Source organism: Aquarana catesbeiana, linkage group LG02, assembly GCF_042186555.1.
Source record: "Aquarana catesbeiana isolate 2022-GZ linkage group LG02, ASM4218655v1, whole genome shotgun sequence".
NCBI lineage: Eukaryota > Metazoa > Chordata > Amphibia > Anura > Ranidae > Aquarana > Aquarana catesbeiana.
Window position 1 is genome coordinate 79,193,184 of NC_133325.1, and position 20,258 is coordinate 79,213,441.

At 41.5% G+C, this 20,258-nt stretch overlaps 1 protein-coding gene across 4 annotated transcripts in view; it reads left to right on the plus strand.

Moving 5' to 3' along the window:
• The window catches only part of YAP1 (Yes1 associated transcriptional regulator), a 99,897-nt gene that overhangs the window by 77,480 nt on the left and 2,159 nt on the right, over positions 1–20,258 (plus strand). For 2 of the 4 annotated variants that reach the window (XM_073613070.1, XM_073613067.1), the window contains 3 exons: positions 15,476–15,648; positions 17,583–17,713; positions 19,226–19,338. In XM_073613070.1, coding sequence (XP_073469171.1) covers positions 15,476–15,648; positions 17,583–17,713; positions 19,226–19,338 — 417 coding nt within the window. Of the gene's footprint in view, positions 1–15,475; positions 15,661–17,582; positions 17,714–19,225; positions 19,339–20,258 lie in introns of all 4 variants that reach the window. The other 2 variants (XM_073613069.1, XM_073613066.1) reach the window with 1 other exon arrangement.

Here is a 20,258-nt window from a genome sequence, read left to right on the forward strand (position 1 = left end):
TGCAGATTCCAACCTTCTGTTCTGAAGAAACCCTGTGCGTTTCTCTGTGCCCCTGTGGGAAAGTGAATGTAATGGGAGTGGTTTCATAATTATCAATCAGCTGTGCACCTGCAGGGTTCTGAGGAAAGCTGCTGGGCTTGCATCCCTTTTAGACGTGATTTCCTATTGGGAGTATCTCACCAAAAATGACATTATTGTTCTAGGGGATGCCTGGTATCTTAGTGCAGACTTCTGGGAAAAATCAGTGAACCAATCACAAGCAGGAAATGTTTCTCGGGGGGGGGGGGGGTGGCATTCTGTACACATTCTGGTAGCCATATTGCATTGCTTTTTCAGAAAATTGTGGTGGCTGCAGATTGAGGGAAAGGTAATTTTTAATATTCAATTACAATAGGAGTTGTGTACACTATATATATATTTTTTGCCCACGAAAGTGGAGTTACACTTTAAGTGTATCACTAGACTTTTTTTTTTTTTTCTTTTCTTTTCATATTGGATAGCGTGGGAAAGGATTAGAGTATGTCAGCTTAGTGGTTTTGTTTTGTTTTTTGTGTGCCCCTATACTGGTGTCCACTGTCACTGTAACAGTGAGCGCAAATCAAAGGTTGTACAGTTGTCCCCAGAACAAGTAGTAAGGGCAAATCTTCCATTGGGAACATTGGTTCCAGTGATAACTGTCTGTGGGAATTCCCCACAATCTGGGAGATTTTCTCTGATTCCTGTCGAATCTCCAGTACAGGAAGTGAAGGGAAATTTCCCCCAGTGGTAAATGGAAAGCAAAAAAAATAATAGGGGTGCAACGGATCAAAAATCTCACGGATCGGATCGATCCTCGGATCAGAGTCACGGATCGGATCATTTTCGGATCAGCAAAAAAAAAAAAAAAAAACACACAAATCTTGTTACACCCACCGGAGTTTTAGATTTAAAAGCTATTTTCAACACAAAACCGAGCTTATATGCATAAATACAGTATTTGTGCATATAAGCTCAGTTTTGTGTTGAAAATGGCTTTTAAATCTAAAACTCCGGTGGGTGTAACAAGATGTCCGCTTGTCCCCTTCTCACTCTATCATTATTGTACTGTGCAGGAGTGTGGGGTGTAGCAAGATGGCGGCGACGAAACGTCACTTCCTGTCGAGACAGCGGCCGCTTCCGGGTGTACTAAGATGGCCGCCGGCTCCGGAGCTAGGCCGAAGCCGCGGCCTTTCCTATGGCTGAGGCCGAAAAGTGCTCCGGTGTGCCGATCCGCGGAGGGTGATCCGTACGGATCGGCAACGATCCGTTGCACCCCTAATAATAAATAACCTAGAGGTGTTTTAACCCTTCCGAGTTCTATTCAAAACAGAGAAATAATGGCTATACATGTTTTCATTTGTCTGTTCATTTAAGTATAATCATTCTTAAAGCGGAGTACCAGGCTTTTTTTGTTTATTAAATGTCAGCAGCTACAAAAAGTTTAGCTGCTGACGTTTAATAAACAGACACTTACCTGTTCCACGGTGGACAGGCAATCTTCTAGGACCTGTCGCGTATCCCAGAAGATTGCCGAGAGAGAGGGGCCGCCTAGGGGGAAGCAGAAAGTGGAACAGGAAGTCTCACTCAAAACTAAGCACCCCCCCCCCCCCCCCCCCAAAAAAAAAAATGACATGTGAAATGTGGCGAGGAGTGCTTAAAGCGAAAGTTCCACTTTTGGGTGGAACCCTGCTTTAAACTAAAGAGACTCGGTCTAAAGTAAAATATCTGTTTCAGAATCCTGACAGAAGCAGTCATTCCGTAACTCACAAGACAAGTTGCCAGCTCATGCTTGTAAAGCATAGTTAAACCCTGAAAACTAGTTGAAGTGTATGTCAGGGCATTTTTAGGTGTTAAACGTGCTTGTCATTACTTATTTTCATGATGGTATATAAGGATTCATAATTCTCTCTCCAGTTCCTGTCTGTCATCATCTTTGCTAAATGACTGCTCAGAGAAATGGTTACACGGGCTGCCTAGAGAGTACATTACCATCAGTATATTATCATAATGATGAGCTGAGTAATAGAATTGCACCAAGCAGAACAATATGGGCTGCCGTGTGAGGTATTGCAATGCATGGCTTTTTTAAAAATAGCATGTTGGGATGTGTGCTGGAACATGCTGAGAATAGAAAAAAAAAAAAAATACTAAGGGATGGAGTTACTAAAACTGGCCAATCTGATTGTAACTTCAGCTTATTTAGATAAAGCGGAGCTCCACCCAAAAGGGGAAAGTTTCGCTTATCTGACTCCTCTCCCCTTCCGGTGCCACAATTGGCACCTTTCGGGGGGCGAGGGAACGGGTACCTGGCTTTGACAGGTCCCCGCTCCCATTTCTGGGTGATCTTGCCGTGGTGCCAAGCCATTCACAGAACACAGCACCGCTATGCGCAATAGGGAACCGGTTTCCCTTACAGGCAATGGTGGGGGGGGCAGCACCCGAGAGCCAATGGAAATGTCGGCTGGGGAACCGACATCGCTGGATTCCAGGCCAGGTAAGTGTCCTAATATTAAAAGTCAGCAGCCTACGGTATTTGTAGCTGCTGACTTTTAATTTTTTCGTGGGTTGGCTGGACCCCCTCTTCCAGTTTTTTCTTTCTTTTTTTTAAATTTTTTTTCTTTTGGTCAAAACCTAATTTGATTGGTTTCTATGCAGAGCTGCATCAGATTTCCCACTCTCTAGTTTTAGTAGATCAACCCTAAAGTCTTTTATTTCCCCCTCTGCACACACAATAGGACGCAAGGCAGATTGTGTGTTGGAACTGCACAAAGCATCGCTGCCCATTACAGCCCAATGGGACTGGAGTTGGTGAGCCCATGGTGGCGGTTCCTATGCGGTGCAGGAACAGCATGCAATTTTGAACAAGAAACGCACCACATTCCTGTTCAAATCACATGCGATTCTTCAGTGCGATTTGAGCCATTCTGTGTGGCTCAAATCACACCGAATCTGCACTAAAAACGCAAAGGACCCTTTTTTTCTTGGCCACACCAGAATCGGATCACATAGGCGTTCACACCCATGGGATCCGATTCTACAAATCGCACTGCATTTTGAAAACTGATTTTGCAGTGTTTTTAACTTGACGTACACACCTGCAGCGGTTTGCATGAACAGGGGGCGACTTTGATGCGGTGCAGAATCCGCACAGAATTCACTGCGAATTCACACCACATCGGTGTGAACCGGGACTCGAGCAGAATTGCTGGCCTCCATTAATGAGCAGCATGTACTGTATGTGTTTATTATGCTATGTTTTGCTGATGGTATTTTTGGTCTGGATTTGTGGACTGCCCCTGCAGTGGCTCCCTGTTTTATCAGGCAGTACATTAGACATCCGTTCTAAATGACTGCTGACATAAGATCAGTTGAGCACATAGTCTGCAGTATTAAACCCAAAACCGAAAATGTAATGTATAGCAGCTTACTAAAATGCGATGGCTGCATTAGGTTTTTTTTTTTTAGGCTTTTTTCCCCTCACCTGGTGATCTAGCCAGTAACACATCTGTATTGGAGTGCCTCTACTCTGGATGAGTGAGAACAGGGGGTACCTTTTGGACAGCAGCACTGTCAGCCTGGGGGAGGGGAGTGTTAGATGTAATAGCAGATTTAGATACACTAACAAGCTGAAGCCAAAGGCCAGCTCACATTGCAGTTTTTTCCTTTTGGGATAAAGGTTTTACATGAATAAATAAAAACTGATCGTTGTAAGCACTCCTGTCAGTGGTAAATGGTTTGTCTCAACATGCATCTCCTTATCAATGTGCTCTGTGTACAACAAGCCCTAAAACTACAGAGCAATGTCCGTTCAGATTATACAGCCCTGACAATGTTCTTTATAAAGGTGTGAGAACTAAATTCTTTATACCATTGTAAAGATCTCTGCCTGTCTAGAAAATAAATATACTGTGAGACCTATGTTTAAAGAGGAACATCAAAACAGAGTGATTTCTACCTCTTCTGAGACACTGACCCCAGATTCTTCTGTAATCCTATTTTGTAATGTAATCTGTGTTGAATGAAAGGGCGATTGTCTACTAGAATGCCAGCGTTTCAGTAACTTCAAATATGAAAGGCATTTGTTAAAGGAGCAAGTGAAGTGGGGTTCCCTTTTTATTTGCAGGGGTTTTTTTTGTTTTGTTTTTTTACATTTAACACTGCTTCGTAAGGTGAACTTTAAAAGTGGTTGTAAACCCAAAAACAAAACTAACAAAAAAAAACAAAACCTGCAAGACAAAGGCATAATGAGCTAGTATACATAGCATACTGGCTCATTATGTATTACTTACCTTAGATCGAAGCCCCCGCATCGCTCCGGCCAGCTCCCGGAGTTGCTTCCGGGTATCACAGGCTCCAGCGCTGTGGTTGGCCGGAGCTGCCATCACGTCGCTCCCACGCACGGGAGCCCCGATAACGGCACGTACTGCCTTTGCTTCAAGTGCTCATGTGCCGATGACGTTGGCACATGCAGATACAGGGGATATCTCCTAAACCGTGCAGGTTTAGAAGATATCCAGGGTAGCTACAGGTAAGCCTTATTATAGGCTTACCTGTTTCAAAAAGTGGTTGTAAACCCTTTTAAAAAAAAAACAAAAAAAAAAACTGCAAGACAAAGGCATGATGAGCTAGTATGCATAGCATACTGGCGCAATATGAATTACTTACCTGAGATCGAAGCCCCCGCAGCGGTCCTCGTTCACCGCTCCCGTGGCCGACATCTCCCCCGGGGGGGGTCATTTCCGGGTATAGCGGTTCTGGATGCTGTGCATGCGCGCAGGAGCCGCTGGTAACGTCACAGTACAACTTAAGCAACGGCACGTACATGCCATTGCTTAAGACCCCTTTCACATCGAGGGCATTTTGCAGGCGCTATAACGTTAAAAATAGCGCCTGCAATCGGCCCTCAGCTGCTCCATTGTCTCCAGCGGTGCGCTGGAAGGACGTCAGGAAAAGTCCTACCAGCAGCTCCTTTGGAGCGGTGTGTTTACCGCTCCTCCACCGCTGCTCCCCATTAAAATCAATGGGGCAGCACTGCGATACCGCCGGCAAAGCACCGCTATTGCGGGTGGTTTTAACCCTTTCTCGGCCGCTAGTGAGGGTAAAAGCGCCCCGTTAGCGGCCGAAATGAGCCGCAAATCCGACGGTAAAACACAGCTAAAAATAGTGACGTTTTACCGCCGACGCTATGGGCGGCTCGGTGTGAAAGAGGTCTAAGTGCGCATGTGCCGATGACGTCAGCAATGCGGGGATAGATATCCAGTGTAGCTACAGGTAAGCCTAATTATAGGCTTGCCTGTAGTATAAAGTGTTTGTAAAGGGTTTACAACCACTTTTTGGGGCTGCTCTGTGTTTAAACCATTGCACAAAGCAGGTAAGTATGACTTATTTGTTTTGTAAAAAGGTAAGGTTACTCTTAACTCTACCTTTTTTTTTTTTTTTCTCACTTTAAAGTCAGCTAAATTCTATGAGATGGTAGTTTGTTTTTTTTTTCTGTTTAGTACTAAGACTAACCCAATTCCAGGGGATAGGCCGTAAATTCTGTTATCTTAAATCTGATCTTCAGGTTTAATGTCCTTTAACATGTTCATTAGGGCCAAACTGGGCCAAACAAACTCTTGTATGCTAGCCGGTGTGCCCTCTGGGTTGCTATGCAAACTGCGCGTAGCCTCTGCTACATACAGTATTACAGCTATGTGTTCCAGGTGAGAGTCTCGTACTTACAGCAAAATGGTTAAGCTGAGCGGTGCTCAGCTATTCATAGATGGCTTTATAGTCTCTGAAGTCAACGATTGTGACTTCGCTTGTCCGCCTCAGCCAATCAGAAGAACCTTTGTATCCATTCACAAAGATGCCTATGAATGGCTGAGCACCGCGTAGCCCTACTTTAATTTGTTCCGGTTGTGAGACGGGAAGGTCTCATTTCGCTGCTGGAAAACAAGGCCGTTTACTGTATTTAGCTGAGGCTACCTACAGTTTATACAGCGTGCCCAGTGGGCGCACTGGTTAGTGTCTAATACATTATCGGGGGGGGTTTCCAAACATTCGGACACTCCTTTTTGGGGCGTTTCACACTAACCCATTGAGGGCTAAGTATCCATCTCTTTAAAGCCACCCATACTTCTTGCACTCCCTCACCACTCCAACATGTAGTTTACATAGGGTGGACTCCGAGAGCAATGAAGGGTTGACATTGCTGGGCCTGGTGGTTAGTTGCTAAAGCTGAGATGGGGGTCTTCAGAAGCCACATGCTCACCTATACCCTGGCAAACACTCCAGTGTCTCTGTAGTGGGGTCAATGCAGCGAAGGCAAATATAAATTGGTCAGTGGTAGGAAGCTTCTCAGTTTAGTCACTTTAAGGCAGCCACATACATTACACTGTAATTGGAAATCTTCTTTAGTTGTAGAAGCCGTTAAGGATTTTTCCACACCTGAGTGACTTTGAAGTGTGCTTTCCTGAAGGCACAACATTCAGATTTGTTATATTCAGTGGTGTCCGTTCACACCTGAGCATCGCGTTGCCTGAACCTCGTCACTTCGAAGCTCCAGAGTACACAAGCTTCTTCAGGGCAGAGTCGTTTTGTTTTTGGTCCCTACAGATTTCAGTGCGAGCGTACGAAAAACACCTGAAAACTTAATTTTGTATAGTTCCTTCTTGGTAACTAGCTTTCCATTGGCTAGGACAAACACTCAAGCCTGAAAATGCACAAGCATGAACTGAACCTTATGCCAGCCATAGACTGGTCGTATCTCGTTCGGTTCAACAGGAACCCGTTGAGATTCAAATTATTTATGGGCAAGCTCAATGTACCAAAGTTGATCCGTCGATCAACTTGGGTACAACCAACCTGTTGGATTTTACATGCAATCATTGCTAGCGGCTACTATAGGCACTAGCAGTAATTGTTGTGCTCTCCTGGTGGGGGCGGCTTACCCCGACCCCCACCAAGAGATCACAATGGCTCTGCGGGAGGGATTACCCCATCAACACTGACCCGTGGTTACAGGAAAAATCGCTCCGTCTAGGGCCGGCTTTAGTGGGAGTCTGTTGGTCCATCTAAAGAAAATTGTATAGATCTATATTGTATAGATTTTACAGATTGTAATGTCTGTGACCAACTCTTGGGCTGCATTCACACCTGAGAATAGTGTCTGAGTGTGTTTTTTTTTTTTTTTTTTTTTTTTTTTTTTTTTTTTTGTGATCTTGGCAAGTTTTTTTGCAGTGTTTTTGAGCTTTGACGAACGATTATCTGTTGCATCATTTGTTGCTATGTATTTCAGCCTTCTTAGCTCTTGTATTAGCTTTTATTTATCACCGGTAATTTTTTATTTTTTTCCCTCCGTTGGGGACTAGTGTAAAGGTTAGGATTAGGTGTTGGGGTTACATTTTTTTTTTTATTAGGGTGTTAATACTATTTTATTATTATTTTTATTAATTAAATACACAAATAATAATAAATAATACATTCAATAAATGGATACTAAGTAATAAATTCACCCCTAACCCTCAAAGAAATAAAATAACTAAACACCCTAAGGCTCGGTTCACACTAGGACGACTTGGGATCCGACTTGTAAGCCCTCAAGTCGCCCCAAGTCGCCCCAGAAAGAGATTCACATTACAGTGAATGGGAGCGTCTTAATAGACACTACTGAAGTCGCTCCGACTTCAGAGCGTACTCCCTGTACTACTTGGATCCGACTTGGTAGGCGACCTGTACCATAGAAATCAATGGAAGTCGCCTCCAAGTCGGATCTCTCTCTACAGTCAAGCGACTTTGCAGGGAAAAAATTTAGTTTGCCCAGGCAAACCCCTCCCTCCCAGAGAGCTGATTATCCTGTGATTGGCCACAGCCAAAGTCGCCTGGCCTGGAGGCGACTTGAAGTCGCGTTGTAATTTGCTAAAGTCGCGCTGAAGTCGCGTTGAAGTCGCCGTACAAAGTCGCGCTGAAATCGTGTTGCCCCTGTGTGAACCGAGCCTAACACAAAATAAATTATTTAAAAAAGTTTACATTTTTAAGGTATAGGGTTATATATGTATTACATATTCATTGATTTATGATTTTTATTTGTGTATTTTACATTTATTTATTCGTATATTACTATTTTATTTTTACAATTCTTTAATTTGAGCAGAAAATTGTGCAAACAAACGCATGACAAAATGCGCGAATGGAGCATTTTTATGGAAAAAAAAAAAACACGCCGAAATTGCTCAAATCTTGCCTATTCGAGCTACAAAAAAAAAACTCCAGAACTTTTTTGAGCTTCAGGAGATGTGAACCATCTCCATAGAGAATAATTGTGTTTTTTTTTTTTGGTTTTTTTTTTGTTTTTTTGTTTTGTTTTTTTCTACTCCAGCATTTTGGAGCTTCCAGCTACAAAACTTTGAGGTGCGAATGGAGCGTAAGCAACATTTGAAAGAATTGAGACATTGAATGTCTTTTTAATGTATGGAAGAAGCTGTAAAGACATAACACACATTGTGTCACAGCCGATCTTCGTTCCTCGGTCGAGTTACTATATTTAAATAGTTGTAGTTTGTGCTGGTAGTGAGGATCTGTCAATGGTAAATCATTTGGTCAGATCACAAGAGGCTCCCCCTGGAAACTTCCACAGTCCCGTAATTGTCTCTCCTGTTAATTACTATTTGTCTTGGTGTAAGCATTAATTATCACTTGAGACAGTTTTTCCTCCACTCTTTGTTGTTTCGGGACAGAAATGGTTGTTTGCCAAGATCTGGGTAGTTAATTGGGGGTTTTGTTTTGGAGACTTTAGTTGTAATCTCTCCCCTGCCCCCATGTCCTGATTCTCCTTGTAACCAGAGCAGAGAGCTTTTTGTTTTTGGTCTGCCTGTGAGGTCTGGGCATCATTTCACGTGCTAGTTAAATACATTTTGGGTTTTTAAGGAGTGGAAAGAAAACAGCAAAAAGAACGAGGCCCAAAGTTTTTTATGGCTTGTTTGTCGGACATATTTTAAAGCTGAACACCAGGCAGACTGCTAAGTACACAAATGAAATGCATGTTTGGAAGGTGTTTTAGCTGCCAAAGAAATCGTAATTCTATTCAGTTAGACTTTAAGACTTCCAGGCCAAGCAGCACGCAATGCTTTTGGACTTCCCTGCAGACTATATTGCAATTGAGCAATAGTCTAGTCTAGTCTAGGACCCACCTGGAGCCTGTGATTGGATAGCAAAGGCATGGCAGCACAATAATGAGGTCATCCCCGTTCGCTGTTCTCCTGTAAGCACGTTTAGAAAAGTAATTGCACTGTGCAAGTTGAGCCCTGGTTAGTTTATCGCTACGGTTTGCAACCTTTGGGTCGCTGTCCCAATTTAGGGGGTTCCAAGAAAATTGCTGAGAGTTGTGGCAATCCTCTAGGAAACATGAGAAGGAGAGAATGAGTTTTAAAGCAAGGTATGTGGGTGGAGCTGCAAAGAGGTCAGTTTCTGTAATGCAGGTGTTTCATCAGATTAGGCGACCTGTCAGAATTTTTAACGGAAGTGAGGTTCTGTTGCCGCCATCTTGCTACACCCCACACTCTGGCAAGCAGACATCTTCTTACACCCACCGGAGACTAGCATTTCACACTTATTTTTAACAGTAAATGGAGCTTATATGGTGAAATACAGTCTTTAGAAATCCGTTGCACGGTTTACACGTTGAATTATAAAAGCAGCAGTGTTCTGTGAGATCAGCAGGCTCGCCGCTGCTGTTAAAATCTAAACAGTCCGTCGGATTTCTAAAAACTGTATTTCACCATATAAGCTGTTTACTGTTTAAAATAAGTGTGAAATGCAAGATTTCAGTGGGTGTAACAAAATGTCCAATTGCCGCCTGCTCACTGTATCTTTACTGTGGAGAAGTGCGGGTCGCCGAATCTGACGAAGCACAGGCATGATCAAATTTAGAGGAACTTCAGTCACACATAATGGCTTCCAATCCACCCCAACCCTTCGGCGCCACCATCTTTGAAAATCCTGTGCCTGTGCAGATGTGCCTGGCCTTTGGAACCTGCAGTACACCCTGAAATCCGGGACCTTGTGTTTGTGGCGTCTCTCCGTGTATGTGCAGGGAATCTCCACATGTGCATAGATGGGCCCACAGCTCTCTAAGCCGCGCTGCACATCTGCGCCTACATGCATCATGGTGGCGCACATGTCCCATCAGAGGCATCTGGGAGTGCAATTCATTTTTTTTTTTTTTTTTTAATCAATCCATTTTAATGGGAGGGGGGGTGGGGGAGTCAAAACAAATTACTTGGCTTTTATTGGGTGAAGATCATCTTTCATTTGGAATTCAGGTGCCAATCTGTCCAATCCATGAGCCAACAGAATGTGTTTTTTTTTTTTTTTTTTTTTTTTTTTTTTTTGAGCCAGCTTCATTGACTACTAGAGAACCCTAACATTCAGTGTCTGCTGTAATATTTAGGGAGTATTTGTTACCTGACTTGTAGTGCCAGAAAAATGCAGATTTATAATAGATTAAGATGTGAACATTTAGTGGAGGTCGGTGGCATGTGCAGCAAGGGGCAAGTGTTCCTTATCGTCTTGGAAGGCCGCACTGTATTCTAAAGATGGCCTTCAGTGACAGCTCTCCTAAAGCCTAGTACACACCATCAGAAAACTGTAAAAAAAAAAAAAAAAATACAGATCGTACAATAAGCTGATCATTGGTATGTAGCTTTCGAGAGCCGATCACGACAGTTCATCCAAAATTATCCAAAGTGACAGACGCAAAAATTTTTCTCGTTCAATACCAGAACGTCCGATTTTTGCTTTTTAATCAGTATAGTTATCAACCAAAAATACATTACATCACTTCTGAAGTTGTTTTTTGTCGTACGAGAATTTTCATAAATTGAGTAACATCTTTATTTTCGATATGAGACTAGCATGCAAAAAAAAAAAAGAACGGACAATCATTCATTCAATCCCATAGTGTGTGACTCTTTAGTAAGATTATCATGATAGAAGATCTTTCGATCTAGCAATCCTTTAAACACAGACTCGAATATGTAATCCCATAGGGAAAAAATATTTAAAGTGTAATTATAGCACCAACTTTAGCCTCAGGCTAACCAATGACTTTAGACGCAGTCTGACCTCCCTCAGGCCAGCGCAGCCCGAGACCGATGCAGAATGTTCCATAAGGATATGAGGTTGTATCTGACAGGAGATCGCAAGCTCCTGTGAGGGCAAGTACTGACGTGGCTACAAAGTGTTGCGGTGCTGTAGAGGGAAAATAATGAATAACGGGTGTGACTTATTCCAGGGATGTATACTTCTAGGAAACTGCTAAATATTGCATGTACTGTTACTATTAAGCAGAGAAGAATTGATTTCTGGTTTGTGTAATGTTTGACAGTTTTTTATTTATCATGCATAGTGTGCTCCAAAATAGATTCTTCTGTGATTTGGGTGAATGCTGAGCAGAGCAATTTGATGTCTGCATGGAGTTCAGATGGGGTGTGCAACACTAACAGGCGTAATGTGTCTTGTAGTTGATCCTGATGTCATATTCAGGTGCATGTGATGTAAGCAGGGAAAATACAATGCTGCAGAGCAATGGTGGCCAACTTGGAAATTAACCTCCAAGTGTGGCCCCTGACACTTCATGAGGACCATACAGTGGTAGGTTTTTTTTTCTTCTATTGAGGCGCTGTGCATTAAAGTATAAACAAAACTTTTTTTCTTAAAGTTTTAAATGGACTGGAGTGGGATTAGAACATATGTCCTTCCTTTTTTTTTTTTTTTTTTTAATATTGCTGTCTGTGCCCCCATTAGGGAGATTCACCCTCTTTTTCCTAAATTCCATTCTCATTGAAAGTAAAAGAGAATCCCAAATTTTGGGTTGTCCCCAGTAAAGTAGTGGGGACACTAGCTCTGGTGACCTGGGAGTCCCCACGGAATTCCCTTACTCTGCGGGGATTTCATCTCACTTCCTGTTTGGCTGAGGGACAGGAAGTGAACAGAAATCTCTGCAATGGGACACAGACAACAAAAAAAAAGACACGGGTTATAACCCTCCCTTACTCTATCCAAAATGGGGGGGGGGGGGGGGGGGAATTGTGTAAAAATTACTAAAGCGCTGATGTGAATAATTGTATCAAATTGTGAACCAAAAATTATAATAAGATGAACAAATGATAGTGACTGCTATTATTGTGTTATGTGCTGATATCACGAAAAAGTTAATAAAGCGCTACCATCAACCTTAATATAGCACAGTGATCCAATACAAATGGGTGGTATTTGACTTTTTTCCCAGCATGTCCAGAAATCTACAAGCATTTTGGAAGAACAGTAATTGATTTATATTTTGTGTGGTTTACTGGACACTTATATATATGATTAGTTTATTCTTTATAGGATCACATCCTTTATTGGATCACATTATTTATTGGGGGGAAAAAAATGTTGCCAATAGCTCTACTGCAAGTCAGGCAACCCATTCAAAGTGAATAGGCTGTAACACACCTTGGTTGCCGAAAATTTCATCCTGCTGCAATTTTTGCAGCCTATCACAGTGCACCACGCTAAAGAGGAAGTGGGAGATGAAGAACTCCCATCTTCGGTGTCAGTGGCAATATTCGCAACGCTCAGTATTTGTGGTGTTGGCTGATATAGTCACCCCCAGCATTGTGTCAGTGGTCACACTCAAAACCCCCAGAGTTTGTGTCAGTGGATACAATAACTCCCAGCGTTGGTGTCATTGGTAAGAATAGTAACCCCAGCATTGGTGTCGGTCTTCGCATGTCCCACACAAACACAGTGGGGGTCAGTAGCAGTGCTGGTAACCCCCAGATCCCTATTTATTTATTTATTTATTTATTTATTTTTATCTTTTTTTTCCTGGTGGGTTGTGGTGCACCAAAATTAAAATTCTGGTGCCGAAAGCGAAAATACAGGATGCACTTGGCCGAAACAGATATTGATGGTTTTTAAAAATGTATATAGATTTTTGTAAGTAATTGTATTCAAATTTTTTAATTAATATCATGAATTTAAATGAATATGAATGTGTTTTTGGCCATTATCGGCACCTTTTTTGAAGTGTGTTAAAAATTTTAAATTTAAAAAAATGCACTGAAGATACAGCAAGAATGCATAAAAAATGCACCTGTGTTGCGTTTTTGATGCATTTTTTTTGTCACGTGACCTATGAAAAACACACCATAAGCACGGTAAAATCACGGGCGTTTTCATCTACTAGTTATGCACCCCTTCACTCTGCTTCACAGTACAGACTTTGTCTTTGTACTGGAGCACAGGGGCCTTCTGGTGCCCCAATAGGTGGCTGGGTCAGATGGTCGCATGTTGGGCACCATTGGTATAAAAGCTTTTGATCTAACAGTATTAGCAGACATTTGCTTAGCCACTATGACACATGTGTCCTTACCGGGACTGTATCGGTGCCTGCACATGTGTTGGATTTATCACTTCTTGCAGAGGAGGCGCCCTGCAGCAAGGTGGGGCAGACTTGATTCCATCAGAGCCTTCTACATGCTGTTCTGCTTGATGTTTAATTGGTGCACATCTCTTTGCACATGTTAGACACATACAGAACCTTCAGTCTTAGCTGCCTCCGTGTCTACAAACTCTCTTCTCTTCCATTGTTCTGCCTCAAAGGTAAATAAAATAGACCTTCTCAAGACACAATGACTTCAGAAAAAGCCTCTTGAAGTGGGCTGTTTGCGGAGCTGGAGTTTGCCAAGTAGAGTGGCTGTTCACCTCTTGGCATATATTCAAGTTTCTGATGTCATGATGACCTGCTGAAAATAAAAGTACTAGAGAGAAACTGGGCTAACCCACCTAAACAAACAGAGCATTGTTTCATATGACAGATCTTTTATAAACGAGGGGGTAGCCTATGAGGTGATTCCTCTAATGGATGGCTGTTGCTCAGGCCCTTTAAATCCATGCTCACAGTATTCTGAATCTGGTGAATGGGGTGCCTATTTCTGAAGGTGTTTAAAGAATGAGCACCACCAGGTAAAAGCACCAGGTGCAAACAAGTAGCTGTATTAAGGGTGCCCTTGTATTAAAATATATAAATGCAATATGTAAATTAGTATCCTGCATCCTTTAAATACAGTGGCATGCTAGAGTTGTTGGGTCATGTACACCGGGTGTATTAAGGAGCAGCCAGACAAATGTTAAGAACTAAGGAAGTGCTTATCCTGCTCTCTCATGTTAGCTGTGCCTCTGAAAGGAGACAATACTCTCATGTATGCTCCTGAACTGGACAGAGGTGATCGAATGTATCACCTGCCCAGCAGATCAGGAACTTTTGGCATTCATTTTTTTTTTTTTGACTTTTTGGGAGGGTTATGTTTTTTTATTTGAAGGATTTTGGGAAAGCGTAACAATTTGCTTTTTTGTTCCTTATTGGGGACGTTTTTGATGTTAAAATCATCCAAGATTCAGAATACTTTAATAATCCCAAAGGGAAATTAGGGGAAAGGCTGAGAAGTCCCCTTTTGCTTAGGAACCAAAGGTATATTACATAAGAACTAACTTTTCCAACTCAGTGAGGGATCCACAGTGTCCATTGTCATGCAACAGACAAATTGAGAAAACGCCAAGGAGGCAGGTTGGAGGAACTTAGGATGCCTTCTTCTTTCCTCGATACCCCAGCAGGTCTTCAGCAATTTGACATGTACTCCCAATTCATTGGAAATAAAGCATTGCTGGTTTCTTCCTTCGCTGTCTCCTTGAGCTTTTACTTTAGTATAAGTTCATTTAGGAGGAGTTGCAGTGAAAGTATTTTTTTATTCTCTTTTATTTCTTTTTTTTTTTTCTTTTTTTATATTGCATACTGTGATAAAAGCAGTACAGTCTTATCCATAGTGACGCTGTACTGTTCGGAGGTGATCAGTTTTTTGTTTTTTTTTTGTTTAGTTTTTTGTTTTTTATAACAGTGATCGCTGTTGCAAGCAATTTTTTGGAATGGCATACATTAATTGTGTACTATTGTGAAAGCCGTTGTTGGCCACAGCTGTCACATGGTACAGTTGCACTGTGATTTGTCCTGTCTATACCATGTGATCAATCGGAGATCATCACATTAGTACACAGTGAATGGCTATGAATGAAAGCCATGCATTGTGTACAACTGTCATGCAATCACTGTGATTGGTCACCGCGATCACATAGTACTGGGGCAGGCCCTGTGCAATGATCGGTCACCCGCCATGTCTGGTGGACACAGCAGGTGACAAATTGTGCTGCAATACGGCCCGTGACTGGGAAGAGGTCCACCCAGAATGGGAAAAACTCCCGCTCAGCCATTGTTTGACTATAGGCTGGGCAGGAAGCAATTAATAAAAAGTAGCAGATTTTTAGTGAAATATTGCATAAGATATTGAGATGGATTGCTACTGCTATAACATAATTTACATTATGAGCATTTTCAAAGACTGCATGTGTCCCTGATGGTTTATTATTCTCTTTACAGCTATGAACCAACAGAGGCTGAGTCAGAGCGCGCCGGTGAGATCTCCTCCTCCGCTGGCCCCGCAGAGCCCCCAGAGTGGTGTCATGGGAGGAGGGGGCAATCAGATGAGGCTGCAGCAGCTTCAGATGGAGAAGGAACGCCTCCGACTCAAGCATCAAGAACTGCTCCGGCAGGTGAGGCCACAGGTTAGAAGCTGCCTTTTGTTATTCTTTACATGTTTGTCCTGTCTGTGTGTCATGGTGTGGGGTTTTCTGTCCTCTTATTAGACATGGAGATAGTTGTGACATTTAAACAGACATTTACCCCAGTAATAAACTGCATCAAAAGAGGAAACAGGAAAACAAATAGTATATTTTAGTGTGCACATATTGAGCTCTTGTAGGTTTGTTTATTTTTATGTCCCATATGCTCTTAATTTGTGTGACTATACGCAACCAAAAGCAGAATAAACTCCAGTCTGCCAAGTTTCTGGCTGATAATCAAGTTTCAATTGCAGATATCTTCATAAACCAACATTGATGAGTTTTGCAAAAGTTGTTTTTGTTACTTGGTTACCTCAAACAATCAATACACTAGTGTGAGGTTTGCTCCTGAGCTACTGACATAATGAAAACTTGTGGTCAGATCAGTGTTACCCTGCTAAACCAAGATCTAGTGTCAAATGGCAGAGCAGCCTTTTTGTTTTTTGTTTTTTTTTTTTTATTGGCAATTTTGTCTCAATTTTTGATGCGGAGAGGATGAAAGCAAAGGAAAAGGAAAGGGAGCTCCTGTTGTCAGAGGGACAGGAAGTGAGGGGAGGTGTTCCCAACAGGACATGAAATTGGTGGGGGAGTTTCCAGCAAGCACACAGCAATAAAAACATGACAGGGCCTGTAATCCTTTCTTCCACTCTGTCCATAAATTACCTTAAAAGAAAAAAATCCTTTTTGCTGGATTTCAACTTTTAAGTTGGCTTTTGAACGTTGAAGCCTTGACTAGTCTAACCTGTGTACAACATTGCAGTTGAGTCTTCAGCCACCTCAAAGGCCCGATCAATGGGGATTAGTGTGTTTTAGGATGGGGAGTGCCTATGCTCCAGTTCTCATTAGATTGATACTGCAATAAGCAATTGGGAGTAGCAGAGGTGCTGTGGAGGGCTAGTCATTCAATTAAGTAGGTATATGTTGGCACCTTTTTATGGCGCTCGCTTTTCATTAGCTGCGTTTTTTTTTCTAGCAGATAAAACGGGTTAACTTTAAAATCTTAATTTTATCTGAGTGGTTAACTAGTGCTTACCCATATTTCTAAAGTGATGTGACTGAATGTTTAGCCCACCATTTTTACTTAGCTGATGGCATTGGTGCCCACCTTCACTATTCGCTGTTCTTAAAGTTACTTGCGCGCTTGTTATACTCACTGTGGGACCTAGGGGATTAATCCTGCGCATTGTGTAAAAAGGCTGCTTAAACCTTTCCTCCCCTTTCACTGTCCCCAATCCATCTCCTGAAAGTACAGAGCCTTGGGGGCACTCTACACATGCTCAGTTTGGGGTGTATTGCTAGAGAGATGTTTGGTTTTTTTTTTTGTTTTTCTCTTGGGGAAAATGCATATGATCAGCACAGGGCCTGTCGGCACTGTCCAGACAGGGGGTCAGGGGTCATGCAGCCTCATAGGGCAGTCAGAGTAGAATGAAAAATCCTACAAGCTTTAACCAGACACTCATAGAAGTCATAAGACTTCTATATACTGCTGATGAGAAAAAGTATCTAACAGTATTTTCCATGTTTTTGAGTACTGTGGGAGACCAGATATAGTAAATGCAGGGTCTTGGGTTTAGTAACACTTTAGGTATTGAAATCTAGTCCATCCCTGTTTCAGTAACCAATTAAGAAAACAAAATCCCATAAAGCCACAGGATCATCTGAATTGGCTTTTATTGTAACATTTCATCACGAATGGCACTACTAAGACTGTTTAATAACTGTAGTATTGATAGTTTGGGAAGAAATAAGAAATCAAGAATATTAGACAGAACAGACATTTTCTGCTGTCTTCCAATTTGACTGGCTATATATGTTTTCTGGTCTTTGTTGAATTTAATAGTACACAGGTTCATTTGTCTTTACAGGAACTAGCTCTTCGTAGTCAGATCCCAACCATGGAACAAGATGGTGGTACTCAGAACCCAGTGTGTTCATCAGGAATAACTCAAGAGCTCCGCACAATGACCATGAACAGTTCCGATCCTTTCCTCAACAGGTTTGTGATGAGTCCACTTGTTCGGTAGTGAGATGAGATTTTCATCTGCAGGAAGCATGCTTTGTGCTAGTTGCGGATCAGTCAGTTAACTGGACATTTTAGGCCTCATGCACACTGGTTTATTGTAAACAAGGTTTCTCCTGACAAGAGAAAATCAATGTTAACCACTTGACCTCCAGAAGATTTACCCCCCCTTCATGACAGGCTATTTTTTTAAATATGGCACTGCGTTATTTTAACTGACAGTTGTGCGGTCATGATACACTGTACCCAAATAAAATTTGACATTTTCCCCACAAATAGAGCTTTCTTTTGGTCGGTATTTGGTATCACTGCTGCATTTTTTTTGTTTTGTTTTTTGTTTTTGTTTTTCCGCTATAAATAAGACTGACAATTTAAAAAATATATATATTTATTACTTTCTGCTATAATACATATCCAATAAAAAAATTGAATGCCTTCATAAATTTAGGCCAAAATGTGTATTCTGTTACATTGTTACAGGGTATGGGTTGAGTGACCTCAGGATCTGGCACCTCATCCATCCATCTTTTATTAATAAAATGTAAATGAAGGGATTGGAATTTGGGATTATAACTGTGCCTAAGAATATATAAAAATACAATTTTGTTCAAAATGTAAAACCTTTTTTTTTTTTTTTTTTTTATTACACAAAAAAATTGGACAGGACAATCATAGGTGCTTAAACCACAGAGTAAACATGTGATTGCCAATACCGGCCAAAGTATCCATATGCCTATGGTAGTTACTGGTAGTGATCCCTACATGTTTCGCCAAACATTGGCTTCTTCGTGGGAACGTGTAATTGCCATTATTCAACAATATTTTTCAGTAAGCCAACATTTCTGTATTAAAAATCCTTTTTTTTTTTTTTTTTTTTTTTTTTATTATTGGTCTTATGTAATAATCTAATTTTCTGAGATACTGAATTTTTGGTTTTCACTAGCTGTAAGCCATAATCATCAAAATTAAGAGAGAGATGCTTGAAATATATCATTCTGGGGGTTATTTACGAAAGACAGATCCACTTTGCAGTACAAGTGCACTTGGAAGTGCAGTTGCTGTAGATCTAAGGGGTAGATCTGAAATGAGGGGAAGCTCTGCTGATTTTATCCAATCATGTGCAAGCTAAAATGCTGTTTTTTATTTTCTTTGCATGTCCCCCTTAGATCTACAGCAACTGAACTTCCAAGTGCACTTTCAGTGTAGTGCAAAGTGGATTTGTCTTTCGTAAATAACCCCCTCTGTGTGTAACACATCTATATAAAATTAGTTTCACTTTTTGCATTGAATTACTGAAATACATTTTTTAAGATGCACCTGTATATGTACATGAAAGTGGGTTCATAGTATTTAAAAAGCGGATCATGCAACCTGATGCTTGCGACCTTTTGCCCCAATGTCTTCCTGCATAGGACAGTTGTACAAGACAATATTCTTATATCCTTTCCTTTTGTATCTTGGCTGACACATTCTGTGTTGTGTTTGCAGTGGCACGTATCACTCCAGAGATGAAAGCACAGATAGCGGATTAAGTATGAGTAGTTACAGTGTACCTAGGACCCCCGATGACTTCCTTAACAGTGTTGATGAAATGGACACAGGTGGGTGGATTTCTTTGCTTTAGATTGGATGTAAAAATGATTGCTGGTGGTGCCTGAACACATGGTAAAGATGTATGACTACTCCATATCCTATAAACGTTTGCTACAATTTTTAGCAAAGGTTGTTACATCTAAGAATTGCTGCTTCTGTTAATGTGTGCCTAATCTCATATTATATTTGTACATTGTGGTGGTTATGATAAACAATGGCTTTCTGTTCTATATTTTCTGGTTTTGAAGGGTCCCAGTGCATAGATTTGGGCAAGATTTGGCCTGGCTGGGTCAATAATTTTCACTCATTGTACAGAGATTTTTCTCTTGGAGCAAGCTTTCTCATTGAGAAAAGAGAAATGTGATTTGGGAGTGCACTGTCTAGTTGACTGAGATGCACGTTAACATTGCTTTATGTACTGGCAGCGGTCTCTTCACCTGTCATTCTTGGTGAGACATCTGCTTGCCTAAACTGATGTTGGTGAGGGTGGTAGTCTACTTCCAGAGCCCTCCTGTTAATCTGTCCTTCTCAAGTGTTCCATGGGTACATAAACATAAAAGCAATCCTAGCGGCTTACTAGCTGCTGGATTGCTTTTGCAAGCAGTGGGATCGGCTCACCACTATGGTAACCTCGACGCAATGACCTTGCATCACTTGTGGGTTTACCCAGGTGTCATCACCATTAAATAAAAAAAAAAAAAAAAAAAAGCATTCAAAAACGCTGATCTTGGTGTTTTTTGAATGCTTCTAATGGCAGAGTAGGCGTTGGGGTCTTAATAGACCTCAGATCTCTCCAATAAGAGCACCTGTTACAAGGATGTTTACATTCCTTGTGACAGCAATAAAAGTCTTTAAAAAAATTAAAGCAACAGTGTAAAAATTAATAATTAAAGAACCAATAAAAAAAAGAATTAAACTGCCCCGTGCT